General features: G+C 38.0%; 2 protein-coding genes and 2 non-coding genes across 6 annotated transcripts in view; 1 reads left to right on the plus strand and 3 right to left on the minus strand.

The window, feature by feature from the left end:
* Positions 1 to 16,432, plus strand: part of DIPK1A (divergent protein kinase domain 1A) — a 117,312-nt gene extending 100,880 nt beyond the window's left edge. For both annotated transcript variants that reach the window (XM_043460628.1, XM_043460629.1), the window contains 3 exons: positions 8,304 to 8,411; positions 13,334 to 13,510; positions 14,430 to 16,432. In XM_043460628.1, the coding sequence (XP_043316563.1) occupies positions 8,304 to 8,411; positions 13,334 to 13,510; positions 14,430 to 15,242 (1,098 nt within the window). In that variant the 3' untranslated portion in view covers positions 15,243 to 16,432. The remainder of the gene's footprint in view (positions 1 to 8,303; positions 8,412 to 13,333; positions 13,511 to 14,429) is intronic.
* Positions 16,433 to 16,624: 192 nt separating this feature from the next.
* Positions 16,625 to 25,076, minus strand: RPL5 (ribosomal protein L5). Of its 2 annotated transcripts, none has more exons than XM_043460631.1 (8): positions 24,949 to 25,076; positions 23,705 to 23,774; positions 23,506 to 23,621; positions 22,533 to 22,667; positions 21,157 to 21,359; positions 19,954 to 20,131; positions 17,489 to 17,574; positions 16,625 to 16,788 (listed from the first exon to the last, which is right to left on the minus strand). In XM_043460631.1, exons 1-8 carry the CDS (start codon positions 24,949 to 24,951, stop codon positions 16,689 to 16,691), a joined length of 891 nt encoding a protein of 296 aa, XP_043316566.1. In that variant the 5' UTR covers positions 24,952 to 25,076; the 3' UTR covers positions 16,625 to 16,688. The 2 variants fall into 2 exon arrangements, with proteins under 2 accessions (XP_043316566.1, XP_043316565.1); XM_043460630.1 differs by having other exon boundaries at positions 17,489 to 17,577.
* Positions 17,267 to 17,399, minus strand: LOC122437498. The gene has a single exon (XR_006268312.1). It is a non-coding gene; the product is annotated as a small nucleolar RNA SNORA66 (small nucleolar RNA).
* On the minus strand, positions 20,203 to 20,298 carry LOC122437493. The gene has a single exon (XR_006268308.1). It is a non-coding gene; the product is annotated as a small nucleolar RNA SNORD21 (small nucleolar RNA).
* Positions 25,077 to 26,607: the final 1,531 nt, after the last annotated feature.

Raw genomic sequence — 26,607 nt, forward strand, 5'->3', positions numbered from 1 at the left:
TGCATTTCCTCAAAATCCCCAGAGGTTAACCTGGATGAGAAAGTATTGAGCATCTCCCCATGGAGTCCCCCCCTGACTGCTTCTCCTATGAAGATGAAACCTAATATTCTTGGTTACAACCTGGTCTGAAGGAGAAAGGAGGCATGGTGAAGGGCTCACCCAAGAGCTTCTGCTAGTGATAGCTAAAGAGCAACAGATTCTAGGTGTTCGTATTTAACTCTACATGTGAGCAAGACTCTCATCTCTATTAGGGCTATCCTTATTCTAAGAGCAAATAGGTCTGCTTAGCCTGTGCTGGCCTTTCCAAGTATTGAGTAATTACCAAAGCCCACTATGCTTTGGCTATTTCTTTGGGATCATGAAAAATTTATGTCCCCAGGGACTTCCCTGGGGGTCCATGGGTTAAGAATTCTCCTGCTTCCAATGCAGGGGGCACAGGTTCAATCCCTGGTTGAGAACTAGACCGTATATGCTGAGGGGCATGGTAAAAAAAATTTGTCTCCAGAATCAGAGGCTCAAGAAATCATCCTCAGCCCCAATCCCATACAAGAGGAAATCCAGTCACTGCAAACCTCTACTAGGTTGCCTCATGCCAAGAGCTAGAAGTGGGCAAGACTGATCTGTGAGCAGTATAATGTCATCAGACTCAGGGAACCAGACAGACAGGGAAAATTCTGGGAAGGAGCAAACAAAAGGTAATTGCAGAAACAAGGAAAGAGCAAGGAGATCTAAAGTAGACATTAGGAGATAAAGATCAGAGGAATTCTCTCAGTTACAGGAACGTAGCCATAGTCTTTATTTTATATTGGTTAATGCATTCTTTCTGCATACTTTAGATTTTTTAATTCATTTGTTCTGTGTTGTTTATTAATGTAATTAAGACTGCATAGAGTTTTGCCAAGAGAATGCACTGGTCATAGCAAACACTCTCTTCCAACAATATAAGAGAAGACTCTATACATGGGCATCACCAGATGTTCAATACCAAAATCAGATTGATTATATTCTTTGCAGCCGAAGATGGAGAAGCTCTATACAGTCTTCAAAAACAAGACCGGGAGCTGACTGTGGCTCAGACCATGAACTCCTTCTTGCCAAATTCAGAATAAATTGAAGAAAGTAGGGGAAACCACTAGACCATTTGACCTAAATCAAATCCCTTATGATTATACAGTGGAAGTGACAAATAGATTCAAGGGATTATATCTGATAGACAGAGTGCCTGAAGAACTATGGATGGAGGTTCATGACATTGTATAGGAGGCAGTGATCAAGACCATCCCCAAGAGAAAGAAAAGCAAAAAGGCAAAATGGTTGTCTGAGGAGGCCTTACAATAGCTATGAAAAAAAGAGAAGCAAAAGGCAAAGGAGAAAAGGAAAGATATACCCATTTGAATGCAGAGTTCCAAAGAATAGCAAGGAGAGGTAAGAAAGCCTTCCTCAGTGATCAACACAAAGACATAGAGGAAAACAATAGAATGAGAAAGACTAGAGATCTCTTCAAGAAAATTAGAGATACCAAGGGAATATTTCATGCAAAGATGGGCACAATAAAGGACAGAAATGGTATGGACCTAACAGAAGCAGAAGACATTAAGAAGAGGTGGCAAGAATACACAGAAGAACTGTACAAAAAAGATCTTCAGCACCCAGATAATCATGATGGTGTGATCCCTCACCTAGAGCCAGACATCCTGGAATGTGAAGTCAGTGGGCCTTAGGAAGTATCACTAGAAACAAAGCTAGTGGAGGTGATGGAATTCCAGTTGAGCTGTTTCAAATCTTAAAAGATGATGCTGTGGAAGTGCTGTACTCAATATGTCAGCAAATTTGGAAAATTCAGCAGTGGCCACAGGACTGGAAAAGGTCAGTTTTCATTCCAATCCCTAAGAAAGGCAATGCCAAAGAATGCCCAAACTACCGCACAATTGCACTCATCTCACATGCTAGCAAAGTAATGCTCAAAATTCTCCAAGCCAGGCTTCAACAGTACGTGAACTGTGAACTTCCAGATGTTCAAGCTGGTTTTAGAAAAGGCAGAGGAACCAGAGATCAAATTGTCAACATCTGTTGGATAATTGAAAAAGCAAGAAAGTTCCAGAAAAACATCTACTTCTGCTTTATTGACTATGCCAAAGCCTTTGACTGTGTGGATCACAACAAACTGTGGAAAATTCTGAAAGAGATGGGAATACCAGACCACCTGACCTGCCTCCTGAAAAATCTGTATGCAGGTCAGGAAGCAACAGTTAGAACTGGACATGGAACAACAGACTGGTTCCAAATCGGGAAAGGAGTACATCAAGGCTGTATATTGTCACCCTGCTCAGTTAACTTATATGCAGAGTACATCATGGGAAACTCTGGGGTGGAAGAAGCACAAGCTGGAATCAAGATTGCCAGGAGAAATATCAATAACCTCGCATATGCGAATGACCACACTTAAGGTAGAAAGTGAAGAAGAACTAAAGAGCCTCTTGATGAAAGTGAAAGAGGAGAGTGAAAAAGTTAGCTTAATGCTCAACATTCAGAAAACTAAGATCATGTCATCTGGTCCCATCACTTCATGGCAAATACATGGGGAAACAATGGAAACAGTGGCAGACTTTATTTTTGGGGGCTCCAAAATCACTGCAGATGGTGACTGCAGCCACGAAATTAAGACACTTGCTCCTTGGGAGAAAAGTTATAACCAACCTAGACAGCATATTAAAAAGCAGAAACATTACTTTGCCGACAAAGGTCCGTCTAGTCAAGGCTGTGGTTTTTCCAGTAGTCATGTGTGTATGTGAGAGTTGGACTATAAAGAAACCTGAGTGTGGAAGAATTGATGCTTCTGAACGTGGCATTGGAGAAGACTCTTGAGAGTCCCTCGGACTGCAAGGAGATCCAACCAGTCCACCCTAAAGGAAATCAGTCCTGAATATTCATTGGAAGGACTGATGTTGAAGCTGAAACTCCGATACTTTGGCCACCTGATTCGAAGAACTGACTCATTTGGAAATACCCTGATTCTGGGAAAGATTGAAGGCGGGAGGAGAAGGGGACGACAGACTGTGAGATGGTTGGATGGCATTGGATCACCGACTCAATGGACATGAGTTTGTGTAAACTCCGGGAGTTGGTGGACAGGGAGGCCTGGCGGGCTGCAGTCCATGGGGTCGCAAAGAGTCAGACACGACTGAGCGACTGAATTGATTGAACTGAAGACTGCATTCTTCTCTAAATCACTTTTTCAATTTTATAATTGGTTTTAGCTATAGTTTCTGATATTTAAAAAAATGTATTATTATTTATTATTCCCATATGCTTAAAATTTCAATTTAGGCTTTTTCTTTGACTCAAGAATTAAAAGAATATTTTATATTTTCCAGGTAGATTTTTTTGTTAATTTCAAATTTTTTATCATATTGTGACTGGAGAATACTGCTTTCTGCTATGTCTATTTAGTGGAATGTGTAGAACATTTGGTCTAATTTTGTAGATGTTCTATGGCCATTTGGAAAAGTCTGTTCTCAGGGCAATTAGATGTACCTTATTAGCCAGATTATTGAGTTCTTCTGTGTCTTTTTTTGTAAACGTTTTTTATCTGTCATGGGCTAAGAAAAGTGAAATAGGGTCTCCTACTTCTAATGCTTTTCTCTTTATTTCTTTTTCTATTTCTTATAGATTTCATGTAATGAATTTTAACATTACTTGATTTACTTTATAGAAATTCGTGAAGGGGGAGGACTGTGAGGGAGAGGATATATGTATACATATAGCTGATTCACTTCACTGTACAGCAGAGACCAACAGCATTGTAAATCAGTTTTATACTCCAATTAAAGTATTAGTACTGTAATGTCATCATTATGAATTATATGTTTTAACATTCTAAAAATGCTAACATTTTCTTTTTTGCCTTATTTAATGCTCCCTCACTTAAAGAGGGGGATTCAACCTCATCTGGTATAAGATTGTAGCTTAATTTTTTTCTTTGTGTTCGGCTGGTGTACCTGTACCATCTTTTATTTTTCAACTTTTTTGATATTGTCTGTTCTCTGAAGATATTTTTCTTACAATAGGTAAGCTTATCCCATTGACATTTACGGGTATGTCTTAGTTCTGTATCACATTTTATGACTACTTTTTGTTTTTAAGGATTGATTTGGTTTGTGTCTTTCTCTAGAGGGTATATATTGGTTTTATGCTTTTGTTCCTTTTGATAATTTAGGAAGGTTTGTATTCTGATTTTAGCTCTTCTAGTGGTTAGCCTTATACTATAACTTTTAAAGATATATCTTATTCTCTATTGCTTTAGGCCACATCTATTTATTCCCCACTACAAGCAGTGACAAAATTATTATACTTCTATTCATCCCATCTCCTTTACCTCATTTTAATGAATACATTATTATTATTAGTTCTTCAAATTATCATCTCTATACTTTTGAATATACTCTGTCTCTATTATTTGATTTATAATAAATAAATAATATCTTTTGACCTTGGATAGTAAAGATAAGGAAATCAACATCCTTTTGCCACCTCTCATCTTCTTACATCTCCCCTTCTTGGTATTGTTAATTGTATTACATTTACTGGTATAGTTTATAATATTAACATTCTGAACAATATACAGTAGTGATTAAGAGAATGAGCTCTGAACCAGACTGTTTAGGTTGAAATCTTGGCTTTATCATTTTGTAGCTTGAGCAAGTTACTTGATAGCTGTTTCTGTTTCCTTATTTTTATAATGGTTGTAACAATAGGTTCTACCTCACAAGGCTGTTGTCATAATAAAAGTGTAGCACTGGAACAGTGCCTGATACATGGTAAGCATCTAGTAACTATGCAATACTGTGTTAACAGTTATTATGAAATAGATTCTCAGGGTGGTTTTCATCCCAGTCCTACATTCAACTGGCTTCCATGCGCAGTTTCTGTGTTCATCTCTTGGTTGCCTCAAGTTCATTCTCTAATAGTTCTTCAGGAGATGCTAATGGGAATTATACCTTCTGATCCTTAACATATTCAAAAATATTTGATGCCTTTTACTTGAAAGAAAGTTTGGCTATGGAAAATAAGAAGAGCTATTATTGAGCACTTATTAAAATCACAGGTGATCCATCCTTATTAAATGGTTATAGCTCTTAATAGTGCTATAAGTCAAGCAGTATTTACATCTCCTTTTACAGAAGAGAAAATTAGGACACAAGAAGATCACACTTCTTTCTCAAACTTTGCTGGCACTGCACTACCTTTGAAGATAGCTGTTGAGAAATCTGAGTCCAATCTGATTTATTTTCCCTTAAAAATTCTTGATCTTTTGCCTGTTTGCTCAAAGTCCAGTAAAATTCAGTGGGATATGTCACAGGGGTCATTCTGTGTCAGTTTCCTTGGGACACTGTGAGTCCTTTCAATCTGTATATTAAAGACTTCTTTCACTTATATGAAGTTCTGTTGAATTCTACCTTGATTTTTTTTTTTATTTTCCGTGCATTCTGTTCTTCCATATATGGATATGCTGGATATCCTTTGTCTTCTATATCTATAATTTTATCTCAAATTATGTTTAGTTCTTTTTAAATTTCTGTCTTATTTTGCTCACTTTTCTCAACCTAGCCCTCCTAAGTCTTCCTGTGTTGTTATTTTTGTCTTCACCCCCCTTTTACCCATTCATACTATGTCTTTAATTTCTGTTTTTGTTTTTTTTTTCTTTTTCTTCCTTTCTGAGTTCTGTTTACTTCGTTTAAATTCAGTTCTTTTGTCTCATCATCATGTCTCCTGCTTTGAGGTCTTAAACTATTTCATTAAGTCTTTTGAGTTCATAGCAATATGTTTGCTATGCTTCACGGCAGTATTTTTCTGGAAAAAATTTTTGTTTGAGATGTCCTCTTCCTATTCCTTTCTTCCTTTTCCTTATAGATTTGCTGTATAGATCTCCAGCTTGTTTTGAGTATTACTCATTACTGAATTAAAGGAGTTCTTCAACCAGCTATTTGCAGGAAGCAACTGAGGCAGTGAAATGAGCGAGGGGTGAAACTCCTGTGGCCCAGAATTTTTGTGTGTGTGTGTGTGTGTTAAGAGAAAAAGAAAAGGTGAGACAGAGAGACGGAGACACACATATTGCTTTAGCCTATCTGTCTCCTCAGCAACTACAGAGATGCTCATAATATAGTCTCTCCCAACCCTTATTTTATTTACAGACTGCCTCCAACATAGATAAGATTTTTAAGGATTTTATTAATCAGTGCTGCCTTGCCCTGGTGGCTCAGAGGTAAAGAATCTTTCTCCAATGCAGGAGACGTGGGTTTGATCCCTGGGTCAGGAAGATCCCCTGGAGAAGGGAATGGCAACCCGCTCCAGTATTCTTGCCTGAGAAATTCCATGGACAGAGGAGCCTGGAAGCCTGCAGGGTTGCAAAGAGCAGGGCACGACTGAGCACACACACACACACACACACACACTGCCTTGCCCTGCTACTTCATGATGCCAAATAAAACTTTCATTGCAAACCGGAGAGGTGGGTCTGGCTCTCAGGTATACCACGTAGTCAGTGCTCTCCCAGCTTTGAGAAGTGAGGTCACAGCAGGTATTTAATCTCAGCATCCTTCTGTACTCTGGTGTGATTCTTACTGTATTTGGCAGGCCATCCTTATTTATTATGCCTTAGGGTTACATTGGTATCTTATCTTGTCAAAGGATTTGGTTTCTTTTTTCTTTTTTTTCGGTCGCAACACACGGCTTGTAGAATCTTATAGTTCCTTGACCAGGGATTGAACCCAGGCCTATGACAGTGAGAGCAGAGTCCTAACCACTGGATGACAAGGGAATTCCCATCTGTTTTTTTTTTTTTTTTTTTTCTTATTTTGGGGCAATATCAAGGAGACAAGTTGACAGAAGTGCCTTGTTATTTTAAAAATATTTTGGTATTTTAAACTTTATTTTTTAATTCATTTTAAAATAGAGCCATTTTTAAAAATAGACTGCCCATCTCCTCATAGGCAGTAGGTACCATACCACCTCAGGCCATGCTAAGTGGGAAAAAAATGACTTCAAAGTTCTGTGCACACCTGAGTCACAATAAGATCTCTCATAGTTACGTAACTAGTAAGGAGCAGAGCTTGGATTCAAATCCAAGTCTGTCCATATCCAAAGCCTGAATTATTTTTATCACAGAACTTTCTCTTAGAGAATGTAAATATTTCTTTATGGTGTCTTTACTATGTTTCTTCTTTTTTAATTTTAATTTTATTGGCGTATAGTTGGTTTACAATACTGTGTTAGTTTCAAGTGTACGGCAGAGTGGTTCAGTTCTACATATGCGTATATTCATTCTTTTGGATTCTTTTCTTTATAGGGTATAACAGAATCCCGAATAGAGTTCACTGTGCTATATAGTGTTCCTTGTTGGTTATCTGTCTTATATGCAATAGTGTGTGTGTGTTCACTTCATCCTTCTGATTCATCCCTGCCTCTCATTTACCCTTTGGTGACCCTAAGTTTGTTTTTGATATCTGTAAGGCTGTTTCTGTTTTGTAAAAAAGTTCATTTGTATCATTTCTTTTTGATCCCACATGTAAATGATACCATATGGTATTTGTCTTTCTCTGACGTAATTCACTTAGTGTGATAATCTCTAGATCCATCCATGTTGCTGCAAATGGCATTATTTCATTGTTTTTTTATGGCTGAGTAATATTCCACTGTATATAGGCCACATCTTCTTTATCCTTTCCTTTGTCAATAGACATTTAGGTTGTTTTCATATCTTGGCTGTTGTGAATAGTGCTGCAGTGAACACTAGGGTGTACGTATCTTCTTGGATTACGGTTTTCTCCTGATATGTGCCTAGGAGTGGGATTGCTGGATCATATGGTAGCCCTATGTCAGTTTTTTAAAGAACCTCCATACTGTTCTCTGTTGTGATATACCAGCATCAACAGTGTGGGAGGCTTTCCTTTTCTCCACATTCTTTCCAGTATTTATTGTTTGTTACTTTTGGATGATGGCCATTCTCAGTGGTGTGAGGTGATACCTCTTTGTAGTTTTGATTTGCATTTCTCTGGTAATTAGTGATGTTGAGCATCTTTTCATGTGCTTTTCAGCCATCTTTATATCTTCTTTGAAGAAACATCTATTGTGATCTTCTGCCCATTTTTTCATTGGGTTGTTTTTATTTTGACATAAAGCTGCATGAGCTGTTTGTATGTTGTGGAGATTAATCCTATGTTGATTGTTTCATTTGCAAATATTTTAATATGTTTCTTTTTGTGAACATTTTTCTATTAACTACTTTTTTATTTCCTGGTTTTTAGTGTGACAAATACAAGACCGGAGTTATTGATGGGCCTGCATGTAATAGCCTTTGTGTTACAGAAACTCTTTACTTTGGAAAATGCTTATCCACCAAGCCCAACAATCAGGTATGGACATTATGAATTAACATTCCAGATTTATGGTGCTATCTGATTTTACCTTAAACTACTTATTAAAAGAACTGTTGAACTGGAACTTTAGGATATTTTAATCAATTCAATTGTATAGGCGTTGACTCACTCATCTAACAGGTATTTATTAACCCCCTAGTCCCAGCATATTCCATACACTTATTTTAGTTGTTAGGAAAACAGGGGTGATTAAGGTAGATAAGATTATTTCCCTATGGGTCTCACGTTATCCCAGAGGGATAAGGAACATAAACAGTTGGTAGATAAGTAAATAAGTAAAGTAATTACAAAATGTGGTATGTTTTATATAGGATATACACAGGGTGAGTTGATGAAATATACTCATTCCTTTTATAGAAATTTAAAGTAGATTTTAAGTCTATAATACTAGCCATGTTTAAGAAGTTTTCCAAAATAAAGTCCAATATTTGAGTATCTGCTGTTTGCTAAGTACTGCTAAGGCATTGGGAGAGACCATGGGGAACAAGACAGACAAACCTCTGGCCTCATATGCCTTATGTTTCATGTAAAAGAAGACAGATGATAAAGAGTCAATAAAGAAATAAGGTCATTTCATGGATTCCCTGGTGGTACAGTAGATACGAATTGGCCTGCCCGTGCAGAGGACACGGGTTCAATCTCTGGTCCAGGAAGATTCCACATGCCGCAGAGCAACGAAGCCCACGCGCCACAACAGCTGAGCCCTGGAGCCTAAACTGCTGAGCCCGCGTGCTTTAACTACTGAAGCCTATGCACCTAGAGCCTGTGCTGTGCAACACAAGAGGCCAGCAAAATGAAAAGCACGTGCACCACAGCTAAGAGTAGCCCCCACTCACTGCAACTAGAGACAGCCCATGCACGTCCATGAGGACCCGGCACAACCAATAAACAAATAAAATAGAACATCAAAAAAATAAGATCGTTTCGGACAGTGATAAGGGCTATGAAGAAAATAAAATGAGGTCATGGCTTAGAGAATAACCTGTGAGGGAAGAGGGATCTACTGTAGGTAGGAAATTAGGGAAGGTCAGCATAAGGTGACCTCTTGGCTGAGACTTGAATGATGTGAAGGAATGAGCTGTATGAAGATCATTAAGAGTACAGTCCAGGCAAAACCAGTAGCAAGTGAAGGAGGTCATGAAACAGGAATAATGGTGGTAGGTTCAAAGAACAGAGAGAAGACCTGCATAGATGGGATATAGAGATTGAGGCAGTAGGTGGTTGGAGAAGCAGGCCAGCTTATAAGAAGCGTAGCAGACAATGAAAAGGGCTTTGGACTTTATTCTGATTGAATTAGAGGGTTTGAAGCAGAGGAGTGAGTAATAGTATTACTAATTAACATGGTCATATTTATTTTTTACGTATAAGCAACAGTAGACTGCCTGGGTTCACAGGCTAGTTTGCCACCATTGTATTCCCTTCAGCATACTGCTTCGCTTCTCTCTGCTTCAGTTTATCTATCAGTGAAGTCAGGGTAATAATGGTATCTACTACATAGGGTTGTTATAGCGAGTAAGATAATCAAATAAATTAATAGATCGTAGCATAATGTAAAGCACCATATATTGTTAGATTGTTAAATAGCTAGATAGTTAATAATGACTAATTCTGGGAAGTAGGGAAATGGATGTTGAACTTTTCATCTTCCTGTGTAATTTGACTTTAAAAAAGATTATAGCTATATAAGTATAAATACTTACATTGAGATATATAGCTATATAAGTATAAATACTTACATTGAGATAAGATCTCAAATAAACAATTGAACTTTACATTGTAAGGAATTATAGAATAAACTAAATCTAAACCTTGCCGAAGGAAGGAAATAATACAGATTACAGTAGAGATCAAGGAAATAGAAAATAGAGAAACAATAAAATCAATGAAAACAAAAGTTGATCATTTGAAAAGGTCAACAAATTTGACAAACTTTTAGTTAGATGGACTAAGAAACAATGAGAGAAGACTCAAATTATGAAAATCAGAAATGAAGCAAAGACATTACTATCAGTTCTACATAGAAAAAAAGGATTATGTGAGAATACAGTGAACAGTTGTACAGCAACAAGTTGGATAATCTAGATGAAATGGGCAGATTCTTCCTAGAAACACAAAACCTACTAAGAAATAGAAAATCTGCATAGACTAACAGGGAGAGCGAATCAGTAATCAAGTCCCCCAACAAGGAAGGCCCTGGACATCTGGGTTTCTCTCATGAATTCTAATAAACATTTAAAAAACTAACACCAATCCTTCTTAACTTTTGATGGCTCAACAATGAAAATTGATCAATGTAACACATGACATTAACATAACAAAGGGGGAAAAGGAACACCACAATTAATGCAGAAAAAGCATTTGACAAAACTCACAATAAAAACACTCAACAAACTAGGAATAAAAGGCAACTACTTCAACATAGTAAAAACCCTTGTGTGAAAAACCTACAGCTAACATCATGCTCAGTGGTGAAAGACTGAAAACTTTTCCCCTAAGATCAAGAAGAAGGCAAGGATGCCTAGTTTCACCAATTTTGTTCAATATAGTACTGGAAATTTTGGCAAGATCAATTAGAGATAAAAGACATATAAATTTGAAAGGAAAAAGTAAAATTATCTCTTGATAGATGATATGATCTTATTTGTAGAAAAACCTAAAAATTCCACAAGATTATTAGAGCTAATAAATGAATTCAAAGTCAACCCACAAAAATCTGTTGCATTTCTATACAGTAACAATGAGGACAGATATATAGACTAAAGGAATATAATAGCCCAGGAATAAACCCTCACATATACAGTCATATAATTTTTGACAAGGGTGCTAAGACCATTCAGTAGGGAAAGAGCTCTTTTTTTAACAAATAGTACTGGGAAATCTGGATATACATATGCAAAAGAATGAAGTTGGACCCTTACCTAACACCATAGGCAAAATTCAAGTCAAAATAGATCAAAGATCTAAAGGTAAGAATTAAAACTATGAAACTCTTAGATGAAATATTAGGTAAAAGCTTTGTGACATTGGGTTTGGCAATGATTTCTTCCACAGTCAACAAAAGAAAAAATAGACAAATTGTACTTCATAAGAATTTTTAAACCTTGTGCATCAAAGGTCTATATCAGTAGAGTAAAAAAGAAACAGAATGGGAGAAAGTATCTGCAAATCACATATCTGATAGGGGATTAATATCCAGAATATATAGAGGGCTCCTAAAACTCCACAACAACTGAAAAAACCCAGCTGTATTAAACCCAGCTGGACTTCCCTGGTCCAGTGGTTGAGAATCCTCCTTCATGCAGGGGACGTGGCTTCCATCCCTGTTCAGGGAACTAAGATCCCACAGGTCTCGGAGCAAATAAGCCCATGCACCACAGCTAGAGAGCCGTGTGCCAGACCTGGAGAAAGCCCACCCATGCGCTCCTAGGAAGACCCAGAGCAGCCAAAATTAAAAAAAAAAAAAAAAAAATGGTCAAAGAATTTGAATAGACATTTCTCCAAAAAAAGATATACATATATCCAATGAGTACATGAAAAGATGCTCAACATCACTGATTATTAGGGAAATGCAAATCAAAACTACACTGAGGGAAATTCCCTGGCCACCCAGTGGTTAGGACACCATGCTGTCACTGCCGGGGCCTCAGTCAGTCCCTGGCTGGGGAACTAAGATCCCACATGCCACGCAATGGCCAAAAAGAAAAAGATACCACCTCACACCCATCACAATGGCTACTGTTAAAAAAAAAAAAAAAAAAACAGGTGTTGGCAGTAATGTAAAAAAACTAGAACCCACTATTGCTGGGACTTTAAAATAGTAGAGCCACTGAAGAAAACAGGTTGGCAGTTCCTGAAAACATTAGAAGTAACATGACCTTATGATTCAGCAATTCCACTTCTGGGTATATATGTAAAAGAATTGAAATCAGGATCTCAAAGATATATTTGTAGATCCATAGTCATAATTATTCACAATAGCTAAAACATGGAAGCAACCCAAGTGCCCATTGATGTATGAATGGAAACGCAAAATATTATAGTATTATTCAGCATTAAAAAAGATGGAAATTCTGACACTTGCTACAATTTGGTAAACCCTGAGGACATTATAAGCTTGTTAGAAAAGGACACTTACATAAGATACTAAGAGTGAGTAGCCTGAATCAGAGACAGACAGTAGACTGGTGGATGGCAGGGCTGAGGAAGGGGGCAAACAGGGAGTTATTGTTTAATGGATAGTTTCAATTTTAGAAAATGAAGAGTTCTGGAGACAGATGATGGTGATTGTAGCACAAGTTCATGAAATCTAATACCACGGAACTGTATGTTAAACATGGTTAAGATGGTAAATGTTCTATTTTTTATATTTTAGCATGATTTAAAAACTGGGAAAAAAAAACCTGGAAAACAATAAAATTGATCATGGTAAAAATATACATATATATTTAGGTATGCAATATTTTTTAATTAGGAAAATTAAGGGAAAAAAGCTTTGAAGTATGATTTCATATTTGCAATTCAGAAAGAAAATCAGCTCAGTGTCGATGTTTTGTTGCTCATTTGTGGTTTTTTAGAGGTGTTGGTGGTTTAGTCCCTAAGTCGTGTCCGAATCTTGTGGCCCCATGGACTGTGGCCCACCAGGCTCCTCTGTCCATGGGATTATCCTGGCAAGAATACTGGAGTGGATTGCATTTCTTTCTTCAGGGGATCTTCCCATCTCAGGGATCAAACCTGTGTCTCCTGCATTGAAGGCAGTCTCCTGCATTGCAGGTGAATTCTTTACTGCTGAGCCACCAGGAAAGCCCCTTTTTTAAGAGGAGGAGGACACTAAAAATATCATGTAGATTAGATGAGGTTTTCTACTCTGCCTAAAGCGTAATTTGTCATTCTTTTCACAGATATATTTAGGGATTTGGGATAATCTACCAGGTGTTGTGAAGTGTCAGATGGAACAAGCACTTCATCTTGATTTTGGTACAGAATTGGAACCAAGAAAAGAAATAGTGCTATTTGATAAGCCAACTAGGGGAACTACTGTCCAGAAATTCAAAGAAATGGTCTACAGTCTCTTTAAAGTAAGTATATGCATTCATATGTTGCTGGTATGATGTGGTTCTCTTCTAGAAGCTGGCAGGATCTCATCATAAGCCATAAAAATGCTGCTATTCTTTGACCTATATCAAGGACGATATCTTGAGGAAATAATTCAAAGGAAAAAAAAAAAAAAAAGGAGGGTGTTTACTTTAACATTACTTATTATAGCTAAAAATGTCCAGATGTGAGAGTTCATTAAATAGATGGGCTGCTCTATAGCTTGACATTATAATGGGTACACTGGTTTTAAAAAGGTGAAATAAAATTAGTAGACCCAGATTTTTTTTTTAAAGAATTAAATAGAAATATTAAAAGATGAAAGTAACACTTCTGAAAAGAATATTTTCTCATTTCCATTGCACTCATATTCTCACTCAAAATCTTTTTCTTTGGACAGTTTATACTTTTAGACTGTTTTGTGCCAGGGAACATTCATAAGGAAATACTTTTTAACCTTTACTATTGGAACAATATACTTGAATGAAATGTAAAACAATTACAAAATAAGAGATAGTAATTTGTAGTTGACCTTTATAACTTTGGATATGGGCAACTTACACTGCAATTTTCCAAGTATGAACAAGGCCAAGAATAATTAAATTAATGGCTTGATTAACTATCTACAGGGTTTAAGGAGATTATGGGAGTTATGGTGGTCATTTCTTAACAGACAAATATACTTAGCAAAGTGGGTTTTACTGCAAGTACCTAAAGCATAGTTTTGACTTGACAAATATTATAAATATCTGGGAATGTATTAAATCTCCTATGGGTATTCAGTAGCAAGGTTATTACTTAGCAGGGTAATCATCCCCATAAAGGAAGTTAGTATGTATGTTACACATGGGATACTCATTTTTCATACCTTCTGTGTAATTAGCCAAGTTCTTATCTTTACAGGCAAAGTTGGGTGACCAAGGGAACCTCTCTGAACTGGTTAACCTCATCTTGACAGTAGCTGACGGAGACAAAGATGGCCAGGTTTCCTTGGGGGAAGCAAAGTCAGCATGGGCACTTCTTCAATTAAATGAATTTCTTCTTATGGTGATACTTCAAGATAAAGAACACACCCCCAAATTAATGGGATTCTGTGGTGATCTCTATGTGATGGAAAGCGTTGAATATACCTCTCTTTATGGAATAAGCCTTCCCTGGGTCATTGAACTTTTTATACCATCTGGGTTCAGAAGAAGCATGGATCAGTTGTTCACACCATCATGGCCTAGAAAGGCTAAAATAGCCATAGGACTTTTAGAATTTGTGGAAGATGTTTTCCATGGCCCATATGGAAACTTCCTCATGTGTGATACTAGTGCCAAAAACCTAGGATATAATGATAAATATGACTTGAAAATGGTGGACATGAGAAAAATTGTGCCAGAGACAAACCTGAAAGAACTTATAAAGGATCGTCACTGTGAGTCTGATCTGGACTGTGTCTATGGCACGGATTGTCGAACTAGCTGTGATCAGAGTACAATGAAGTGTACTTCAGAAGTGATACAACCAAACTTGGCAAAAGCCTGTCAGTTACTCAAAGACTACCTACTGCGTGGTGCTCCAAGTGAAATTCGTGAGGAATTAGAAAAGCAGCTGTATTCTTGTATTGCTCTCAAAGTCACAGCAAATCAAATGGAAATGGAACATTCTTTGATACTAAATAACCTAAAAACATTACTGTGGAAGAAAATTTCCTACACAAATGACTCTTAGTTCATTTGGACATTGTGACCATTTTAAGAAACTTAGCACTTCAAAAGAAAACTATTCATCATTTTTTCTACATGGCTTGTGTTAACAAAACTCCTTTCCCCTGGTCCTAAGGAAGCCATCATCTTAAAATACATGTTGACTGCTGAAGGCAGGAGTTACAGGATCAAAAGGTCCAAAAAATTTTATTCCTGTCCTTTTAGAAACTCTTGGTACACTTCCTAGTACATCCACTGTGTAACTATTTTGACTAATGACTTAAAATATAATACTGTGAAAAGCCTCATTCCATAAACATCAACAGTGAAGAGTATTTTGTAGATTTGTTAGCCAAATATCAGTGCTGGAAATTGTGTCTGCATTGAAGCTGCTATTTAAAAAAGAAAATTTATAAATTTACTAATGTCTTAGCATGGTAAAGTTTGCACATTAACAGGAATTAAGACTGCAAAGCAGGTAAATTAAAATTATTCCTTTATAAACAGGTGTTGGGTTACTAGCATGGTTTCTTGTATTATACACTTAATCCATTTATATATCAAATTTTACGTGGCTTCAGAATGTTGAGTGGCCCTTACCCACTTGAAACCCATCAGGAAGATTCTTTCTGGCAATATGTAACTAACTGCCAATTTCAGAGGCTGAATATGGATGAGCTTTCATCATCCTAGATTTAAAGCATCTGTATCTTAGTAACCAGCCACTGGTCCTTCAAAAGGCGCATCTTTAGGCCACATCCTAACAGTTCCACATATCTTGAATCTGAGCTATTCAGAGTGGGACTCCCGAAATCATAGAACTTCCTATTAATAACTGTTTTCAAACATTATTCCCTGCTGGCCAAAGAGCTGTTTCTTAAGAGGCATGTAAATTTACCCATCTAACACTCTGTCATATAAATTTGACATACAAGGGTTGATATGTGCTCTTTTGTTTATTCAGATCTGGCATGTGCCTTTCAACTCTATAAAAAGAAACATCTCTTGTGAGAAAGACCCAGTATTTTCTGCTCATAGCCTTTCACCTGGTTAAAATGAATATGTTAAAATTATATGACCTTCATGGGACAGCTTCCTCTGAAAAAGCCATGAATTAACATCAGTTTTTCTTACTTTAAAATTGTAAACTTTGAAGGTACTTTTTCTTCCCACTTATCATGTGGTTACAATAAATGAATTGAAGAAATACTTCTAGTGGAAGGTTTGTCTGTTGCTTGCCAGACTTGAATTAACTCCTGTCAGGAGGAACTGATGCCCAAGAAGCAGATATGAACCTTCAGGCAATATGTAAGCCCTGGGAAAAGCTATGCTTGTTTCTGGAAGGAAAATACTGGCTATGTCAGGTGCTTTCCAAAGTCCCATTAACAAGAGCTTAACACAAACAGCTGCTTATTCAATAAGTTTATTATTGTCTTATCTGAAAAATCTTGATAGAAAATTGTGGTTTGGTTTAACTCTCGGCAGCTCGTTCCTGAGCTCTAAGGAAGCTTGCCTTCTTCTGAGCTACCCGATCTTTCTTCTGGGCAAGTGACATTTTGGGACGGTTCCACCTAGGAAACAAAAAGAAAAGAAAGGGATGTAATTTTCATAGTTAAAGAGCACAGAAAATATTTAACTTTGAAAAAGACAGACTTTAAAAGTCAAACAATCCAATTCTCAACACATGTACTCATTTATGGTCTTAGTCTAACTTTCCCAAATTCCAATTTCCGTGATATTGTCCTATTACATCACAGGGCCAAAAATCAAGTGAAGATTTAAGTATAATGCTTAGACTCATTATTACTTTCTACTCCAAAGATCAAAATGTGAAAGACTAGTAGAAAGTAATTCTCTTCTTTAGTTAGCTTATTAAAAGATGCAGTAATTGGGACTTCTCTGGTGGTCCAGTGGTTAAGACTCCAAGTTCCCAATGCAGGGGGCATGGGTTCAATCCCTGGTCAGGGAATTAAAATCCCATGTGCCATGCAACATAGCCCAAAAAAAAAAAAAAAAAGGCGGGGGGGGCGGGGGAGCGGCCAGTGGTTACAATGTACTGGGATAGAATGAGCCACCTCTGTAGCATCCGAGGCTAATACATTTCTATCACCACAATTGCTTTAGCAAACCTGGTTCCCCTCACCTCTGCAACATCATGCAGAGCTAGTGATCGAGTTTGCACAACTTCAGAGTCTGAGAGAGATGCAACAAGGCAAGAACCCCTCCCAACCTTTCTTCCCTCCCCCCCCCCTCAAAAAAAGAGATACACACCTCTTCTTTTTAACTTCTTTCTTAGGCTTCTTCTCATACACTGGATTCTCTCGTATCGCAGCATGAGCTTTCTTATACATCTCCTCCATCTGAAACAAAGCAAAGCAAACAGTACTTGGTTTCATTTCATATGCCCTAAACAATAATACGACACACTATTCTACTGCTTGCTCTATTTTGTCCAAGACAGATTCTCAAAAGGAGTTAAACTAAGTCCATGTTGGTATCTGTATGAAAACCACATTTTCTTAAGTCCCAGTTTTTACCACAGGCAATATGACACTATTCACAAAACATAACTTAATCTTCAAAAAAAAAAAAAAAACACAAAAATTTCTGAGCTGTTCAGCTATACTTCTTGAGTCAGGTTCAGAATAAATTGTTCCCGTAGAAACACATACTATGCTCACTTAAAACCATCTAACCTAAATTCTTTCATTCAAGTGCAGATACATGCCAGCATTTAAGAGGTTACAATGAAGAATATGTGGGCCAACAAACAAATGCCAAATACATCTCTGTTCTCCCACATTCCCCATTATTTCTATTTTCCACTGATTTCTGATAGGTCTTTACAAAAGTTATTCCCAGGATCCCATACCAGGGACCTCCTGATCTATCACCACAAATTACCATATCTGGCAGTATCAGGTCTTAGTGGAATCAGAAAGAGGTCTCAATTTCCCTAGAAAATCCTGAAAGGCTATTAGAAACATTACTGAGAATTTTGTTCTAAAATTTAACAAAAAACAATGCTGCAACTCTCTGAATGGTTTCCATACTCCCTAACCCAAGCAAATGACTACCAATCACAAGGAAGATCAAATCATGAAGAATAAAATGCCTGAAACTCAGTAACAATTACCTTCTTCCTTAAGAATGAGTCAAGTTAATCCAGATCTCTACAACTTCTTATTCAACATGAATAACATGCAATTATTACATGCATTTGTATAAAACTCATTAGCCAAGGAAAATAATGCAAAAACTTGAAACAGCACTTGAGACCTCAAATACCTAAATCCCTTTTGAAAGTTAATTTCTCTACTTCTCTTAGCTATTACAGGTCTCTACTGTATTTAACAAATTTAATGATTTCAAATGCAGCCATTTAACAAATCTAACCAACCCAGTTCATTTCTTCCACAAGATCAATTCCAGAGGAAATAAAACCATGTATGTAGATAACACCATGAATTTAGTTTATAAAAAGACCACTTTCTGTTGGAGACACCAGATGTCTGCAGATTTCAGGAGGCACACATAAGCAAAGAGGCCTCTACAGATAAAATGAATGAGCTAACTGTAAAAGGATTAGCCAAAGAATGGTCTGGCTGAAGTATAACATGCATTAAGAAAGCATTAGGAAGCACACATCTGAAAACACATGTTATGGCTTAGGAAGAAGTTTTACAGGCAAAGCAGAATCAGTCAAAATTAAAAGGTATTTTTAATACTAGGGTGATGTCAATAGTAACATAAAGAAATATACTCATGTGAAAATTAACACACATCTACATTACTAATATAAAACTACCCATTTCCTAGCTCAAAAACTCAGAACTATAGTGTTCATTCAGTCTTAAGACTGTGTACTAAGCATACAAATAACAGTAAGTGATCTTCCCCCCAATTATAATTCTATTTTAAATATAATTTTTAGACATAGGTATACCAAAATACAAACTATGCAGAAAGAACCTAATAACAATTATTTAACATATAATCTATCAATTTACATACAATTCTATATTTGTAGGTTTTACAATAATCTGTGATTTTGGTGTTCTATACCCTCATTATCAAAACTAGCACTATCATCTTCAATTACTTCAATGTGTTATAAAGATAGCCCTTAGACTCAACTTTAGGGGTGATAAACTTCACAACATTAAACTAACTTTTGAAAACATGGGCCCTTTCACTTCTGCAACATCACACACAACTAGTGATAAGACCCATCCCTCTCCTTTTATGTGCATGCCTGAGACACTGAGACAATCAACATGGCACTTATCGGCTATGATGAAGAATGAACCCTTTCCCCTATTATCTCAAAAAGAGGGAAGTTTAGTAAGTAGCACCTCATATCAGAGTAGATTATAACTATGACCACATGAATGAATTTAACTATAGAACAGCCAAATGCGTGAGAGCCACCAAATGCTTTAGATGTGGATGCTTGAAGCTTGCCATCCTTAAGCATCTAAAAGATTCCTAAAAGCATGCTGACAAGCCTAGCTCCTCTTCATATCTTTTCTGACTTTTTAACTTGCCCTGGGCCCAATATCCCAACTTCATTTTAAGCCAGAAACAGCTTTTTAAGGTCTGTCTATACTTACGAACATGCCCTTATTCAATTTTAACTGTTAACCTGAAATAAAACTGTATTAACGTATCTACCCAAATAGATAGAAAACCTGGTTCTATAAATTCACCAATACAGGCATTTAAAAGTTTTTTACCATGTCTGGAGTCACGTTGTTCTTTATGTACTGAGAGAACTGCTTCTTGTAAGCGTCCTCGTCTTCTTCAAGCAGGTAGCGCATGTAGTCTGCGACGTTCTGACCCATGATGTGCTTTCGGTGTACCTCAGCACTGAATTCTTTGCTTTCTGAATCATAACCAGGGAACCGTTTGGTACTGAAATAAAGTTTCCCATATTTTAGTAATACTGGTTGAAGTAAGTTTACTAGCAGGAATTCATTTTAGTAGCTGCCATCAGTCCCGTCTTGAAACAATTAATTGCATCATATGCAACCAAAGGACCAACTACTGACTGCTCAGTTAGTGGGATATCATCATTCAGCAGCTAATTTCTGAATTCCTGGACAGAAAATCATGCCACAAGCACCTTTAAAAACCATTAAATGAACCAAGGCCACTATAAAGTTAGTTCTCCATATTTCATACACACGTTTCAAAATTACTTTCCTGAAAACCTACAATTACTTAGTGGTGCCTCAGGGCACACGGTAAGTGATTTGTTCCAGATTACATTTAACAGGTGCCTTGCAAGATAACTGGCAAGACACAACCCCCTCCCCCACAACCCCCTACATTATAGAAATAAGTGCCAGTTAGGTTGTATTTTACTGTTTACCACTCCCCTGCCAAAAAAGGCAAGTGAGGGGGAGGGGAAGTATTGGTGGAATAGAGTTGCTCATTTCTAACCAAAACTTCCCTTGTGGCTCAGCTGGTAAAGAATCCCCCTGCAATTCAAGAGACCTGGGTTCAATCCCTGGGTTGGGAAGATTCCCTGGAGAAAGCAAGGGCTACCCACTCCAGTATTCTGGCCTGGAGAATTCCATGGACTGTATAGTCCACAGGGTGGCAAAGAGTCAGACACGCCTGAGCAACTTTCACTTTACTTCAACCAAAACTTAGCCACACAAAAAGGTAGTGGTTTCAACACTGGCTTCTCCACTTACTGGCTCTAAAACCTTGGACAATTCATTTTACTTCTGAAACCCAGTCTCTTCATTTATAAACCATGTTACAATTTCCTTCCCACCCTGCCAAGTTCCTTTTACACAGTACCCAGCACATGGCAAGTACACAATGATACTACTATTACTTTCACTGGTTCAGTTTTCTCCAAAGCCCAACTAATTAGAAACAGTGCAGTTTTGGAGTCCAGGAAATGTGGTCTTGAATACTATTATTACCTGTGAGGGATAGACAAGCCTCCATCGACAGCTCCCTTTAGGGCCCCAAAAACTTTATTCCCGGTAGTAGTTCTGGCAAGTCCTGCATCCAAGTAACAGGTGAAGGCACCAGGTTGACCATCGATACTTTCCACATTGTATTCATCTCCGGTCACTTCGACTTGGCCTTCATAAATTTTGTCCATACCAAACCTATTAAGAAGCTATTAACAAAGAAGCCAGTCTAAATGCTTATCAGAATATATTCAAACTCTAAAACACCTCAAAATTCACAACTTTAATAGACAAAAGAATTCTTTCCAATTCACTTTTCTCTTTATCCCAACCTACTTTTAAAGAAATTTCAGACATCCAATTTTAATCACAAGTATAACTATTTAACAAGTTTCTGAACTGGCTACACTGTCCATACTTCATTTTTGTAGCAATCAATTAGGACACGGTACTTAAAAGAACATCTTTTTTTCTCTATGAAGGTACTACATTATATTAATTAAGCCACTACTCTGCTAGTACACACCAGGTGGCTATGATTTCACAAGTAGTGCCTTTGCACTAAAATGCTCTCATATAAAACACAGTGTTCCCCATCCAAACATGTTTATAACCAGTGAAGATGTGGGTCCCCAACAATGACACAAGCTTAACAATCCCAATGCAAAACAAGGTCAGTAACCAAGAAAACAAAAACAAGGCAAAAAAAAAACTTTCACTTCCTTTCTGTATTATAGGAAATGCTGCCACCCAGAGGCAAAGATTATTAAAACAAAACTGAATACTCCCACCAATGCCTACCCCCACCCCAAAAGCTTAAGGCACTGCTTCTCAAAACTTACCATGTATATAAATCACGTGAACATCCTATCAAAATATAATTTCTGAAGGTGTGGAGAACACGCTGCAATTTTAACATATGCTGATGCTCACAAAAGCTACACTTCTGAGTAGATCTGTCCAACAACTAGCCACCAACCAGCCACAGCCAGTTATTCATATTTAAGTTAAAAACTTTAGTTATGAGTAGCACTAAAAACATTTCAAGCACTCAATATATGTGGCTAGTGGCTACCACATCAGACAGCATAGATTACAGACATCCATCGCTGTAGAAAATTCTACTTGCCTAGATACACCTAACAGGAAAGAAAACTGGAGAGAAAAAAAGGCTTCCCCAGATTAGAAAGTGTATCTGTTAGAAACAATGTATTTATAAAATTATCTTCTGTGGTGTTGCCCTTGTAGACCACCGGGCAACAAGAGGCACTCCTCTGTCCCCATAGTTGAAGGTATTTGATCCATGTATGAACCATCTATGTTGCAGACAACTCCAGTGAGCTAATTCCAAAGTATGCCAACTGAAATAATGTTGTACATACCCTGCGGGCCAGCAGCAGGCCAGTACAATATGCTGCAGCATAATTTGTCAGGCCAACCTTCACACCATATTTTGGGAGTTCGTGAGCATAAGCTGCACAAACTATCATATCTCCTTCTATACGGGCATAAGCAATCTATAAAAAAGGAAAAATGAGGTTAGTAATCTGTTTTCACTGATTACTTGTCCCAAGTATCTTCTTTATCAAAGGACTTAAAAAACAGATACAGACCTGCATCACTTAAGACTTGTCTCTGTTAAACCCACTCACTGTTTCAACTACAGATTTACGGCTTCATCAACTACAGCAGGTAGGTTTGAGTCAAATGCCACAATACAAATGTCTCAAATTACAGTTGGTAATGGACAGGGAAGCCTGGTGTGCTGCAGTCCATGGGGTTGCAGAGTCAGACACGACTGAGAGACTAAACTGAACTAATGAGCAAACTGCTGCTTTCTGAAAATCTTTTTTTTTTTTTTTCCTGAAAATCTTTTACATGGAGACACCTTCATACATATTTACTAAAACTACTTCAAACAATATACAGGAGTAAGAACACTTAAGAGTCTAATATTCACACCCACCTACCTCTTCATAACAAATTATATTATCCTACTGGAATTACAATGGGCAAGAACCTTCTACTAGGTCTTAAATTTATCTTCCCACCCCCCAAAAATAGCACAGAACCATAAATTTCTCTAGCCGCACCCCCCAAAATGAATGGATTAAACTAGGGTAGGATTGCCGAAGAGCTGATCTTCAGAGTATTTTTTTCTTAACAGTACCAATTTTCCAGGTTCCACCTTCTGACCTACAACGTCTCAGTGAACGTTTTTCGGAGGGCCAGGCACCAAACTAGGCGGACCTAATGCATACATTTGTTCTGCTTCCCAAGTATGTCTCTAGCATAGTGAGGGAAGAAGTGGGGTGGAGGTTACCAACTATTATTTAAGTCTAAAATACAACTTACCTGACAAATGATATCTCTGTTCGTTACACGAACAATCATTCTGTATTTAGGTGTGTTGTACTTATTTTTATCTTGGATAACCAATCGCTTCCGAGCATAGTAGTCAGTTTTGCCCTCTGAAAGAAAAAAATAAATTAAAACAGTCCACTCGGCTACAAAGCAGAATCTTCCTACTGAGAATACGAAAACCTGACCATACCTCGCCTTCTTCTGAATTTCACTTGGTATCTCTTGAAGTAGGCCTTGTTCTTGACAACTTTCACAAACCCCTTTAAGATAAAAGAATAAGTTATTAAAACTTTGATAAATGTTTTAGCTTGATACCTTTGACATTTGAGTTAACTTTGTAACAAAGTAACAACTTTGTCACAAGTAACAACCTAAACTTCAGAAGTGAATCCAGAAAGCCATCACTTTCTCAAATCTGAGAAATCAAATCAAATCATTTTTCTTCTATTTCCCATCTATCAAGACTGACAGTCTCAAACAACAAAATAAAAATGAATCAGCGCCAAAATAGGAATGAAAAAACAAACAGGCCAATTTACTATTATAGTAACCAGATATAAAATGACCACTATTAAAAGTTTTAAACACTCTCCACTTTCATTCCCTCTCTTGGACCAACAACAATCCTTGTGTCCAACTTTTGCTTAAGACAACTATTTTGCAAACGTCAGTCTGTTCTTAATGCTGTCCCATTTCGTGAACCTAATATTTTCCCTCTTTCCACGAACTTTTTCCAAAAACCTAAATTACTTGTCAGGAAACAACTGGCCAGGCACATATTCAGCAATTACTCCCGATCAAAACAACAGTCCCCCACAAGCTACAGCAGCACACCACCCGAAAATTCACTAAAATCTGGTACCAGCGAAGGTTTAGAGAAAAAAGCAGGAGAGGCACACCAAACTAAATGGGCTTTCTTTCGGGGCCCAAAGACACCACAGCCTCCAGGTTTTACTGACGGTTTGGGCTTAAAAGCCACTTCTTCGGCCCAGTAACACAGGTTTTCCAAACAACTTGCCGACCCCGACGCTCGCTCGGAAAACCCACCAGTCAGGAGCGGAGCTGGGTCCGAGAAGCCACAGCCCGTCTCCACTCAGTAGTCTGAGACCGACTCCGTGCAATCTTCCCTTCCGGGCCGCCTGCCGCAGCTCCCCTCTGCCAAGCCAGAACTATCCACACCGTTTGTCTACTATACTCACCTCATCCTCAACCCCCTGTCCCAGCTCCCGTCTTCTTCAACCCCTCCCCCCACTAAGCTTGAGCGCCGAGGCAGCCATTAAGGCCACGCTGGGAGCTGCAGCCCGACCACAGCGGAGCCGGCAATCTAACGCCATCCGACTCCTGCGCCGCGCTAAATGGACTCTAGGCGGGCTTTAGGACAAGGAGAGGGAAGCCCCACGCATCTGTAGGCCCAGCAGCGGGATACCCACTCACCATCCTGCGGAACAGAACCCCGATTCCGCGGCTTGTCACAGAGCTGCAGAACCAGCACGGCTCCGTGGGGGAAAAAGGCCGCGGCGCGCGCGCAGGCGCAGTATGTAGCGCCGACGATCACGCCAGCGACGTGTGGAAGAGAGACCAGCCGGTCAGCCGGAGGGCAGTGTGTCTCCCCCTGCTGGTGGGAAGACCGGTGCTGGCCTTCCCCTTCCCCCGACAGACCCTCAGAGCCGCGGAGTCCCACGGCTCCTGACTGGTGATCCGACAGGGAGCGACTGTGAACACTAGCGTGGAGGATTATTAACGGCCTTCACTTTCCTATCCTAGGAAGTTGTTTCATACCAAACCTGTATTACTTTTGTAAGAAAGAAAAAAAAAAATGTTAATTAAGTAGAATGAGCACTTCTGCCTGCTCCTTGACTACGCTTCCGAGTCCAGAGCATGTGCCCCTCACGAAGCCTTGCCTTAGCGCTCCAAGCCTGGGTTAGGGGCCTTCCCGCCGCACCTTCGTACCTGCCTAGCCTACCCTAGATGGTAAACTCCCTGAGGGTAGTAGGCCCTGCTGTTAAATTCCTTTGCTTCTCTAGCACTTAGTCTAATCTGTCTGATACTTGATGAAACTGCAAACAAATCCAAATTGAGAGACATTCTACAAAGTAACTGGTAGGTATCCTTCAAAAATGACAAAATCATGATAGATAAGGAAAAACTAAAGAACTATTCCAGATTGAAACAGACAACTACATCAGTGTGCGATTCTAGGCTTCATCCTGGAAAAGAAAGGAAAAAAAACAGAAAAAGGAAGGGCTTTTTTTGTTTGTTTGTTTTCTACAAAGAATATTCTCAGAATAGTCAGTGAAATTTGAATGAAATCTGTGGATTAGATGGTGGTAATAGATCAATGTCAATTTCATTCTGATAACCACACTATGGTTATGTATGAGAGTGTTCTTGTTTTTCAAGAAATATACTTTGAACTATTTTGGAGTTCAAAATAGGCATTGTTTCACAACTTACTCTCAAATGATGACAAAAAATAAATTACAAAAAAATATACATGAAAAGAGAAAGAAAATGAAAAAGCAGATATATTAAAATGTTAAAAATAGGGAACCTGGAAGAAGGATATATGGAAATTTTTTGTACTACTGTTCTTACAACCAATTTTTTATTTTGAAATTATTTCAGAATAAAAACTCAAACATTGTGGGGACTTTCCTGGTGGTCCAGTGGCTAAGACTGTGTTCCCAATGCAGGGCGCCCGGATTCAACCCCTGGTCAAAGAATTAGATCCTACATGCCTCAACTAAAAATTCCTCATGCTGCAACTATTAATAAAAAATCTCGCATGCAACAATGGAGATTGAAAATCCTGCTTGCTGCAACTAAGACCTGGAGGAGCCAAAAAAAAGAGAGAATGTTAGGAATTCCCTGCCGGATCAGTGGTTAGGAAATCCCTGGTTGAGGAACTGAGACCCCCCACAAGCAGCTCATTGTGGTCAAAGGAAAAATAATTAAAAATAAAACATTGATTCCTTTTAAAATAGGAGATATTTCTCTTGTTATTTGAAGTGAAAACAAACTCAGTTTTATCAAATATGTCAAATATTTAAAACAAATAGAAAATAAATCAGCGATTTTTAGTTCTGGTAGAAG

Source organism: Cervus canadensis, chromosome 2, assembly GCF_019320065.1.
Source record: "Cervus canadensis isolate Bull #8, Minnesota chromosome 2, ASM1932006v1, whole genome shotgun sequence".
NCBI lineage: Eukaryota > Metazoa > Chordata > Mammalia > Artiodactyla > Cervidae > Cervus > Cervus canadensis.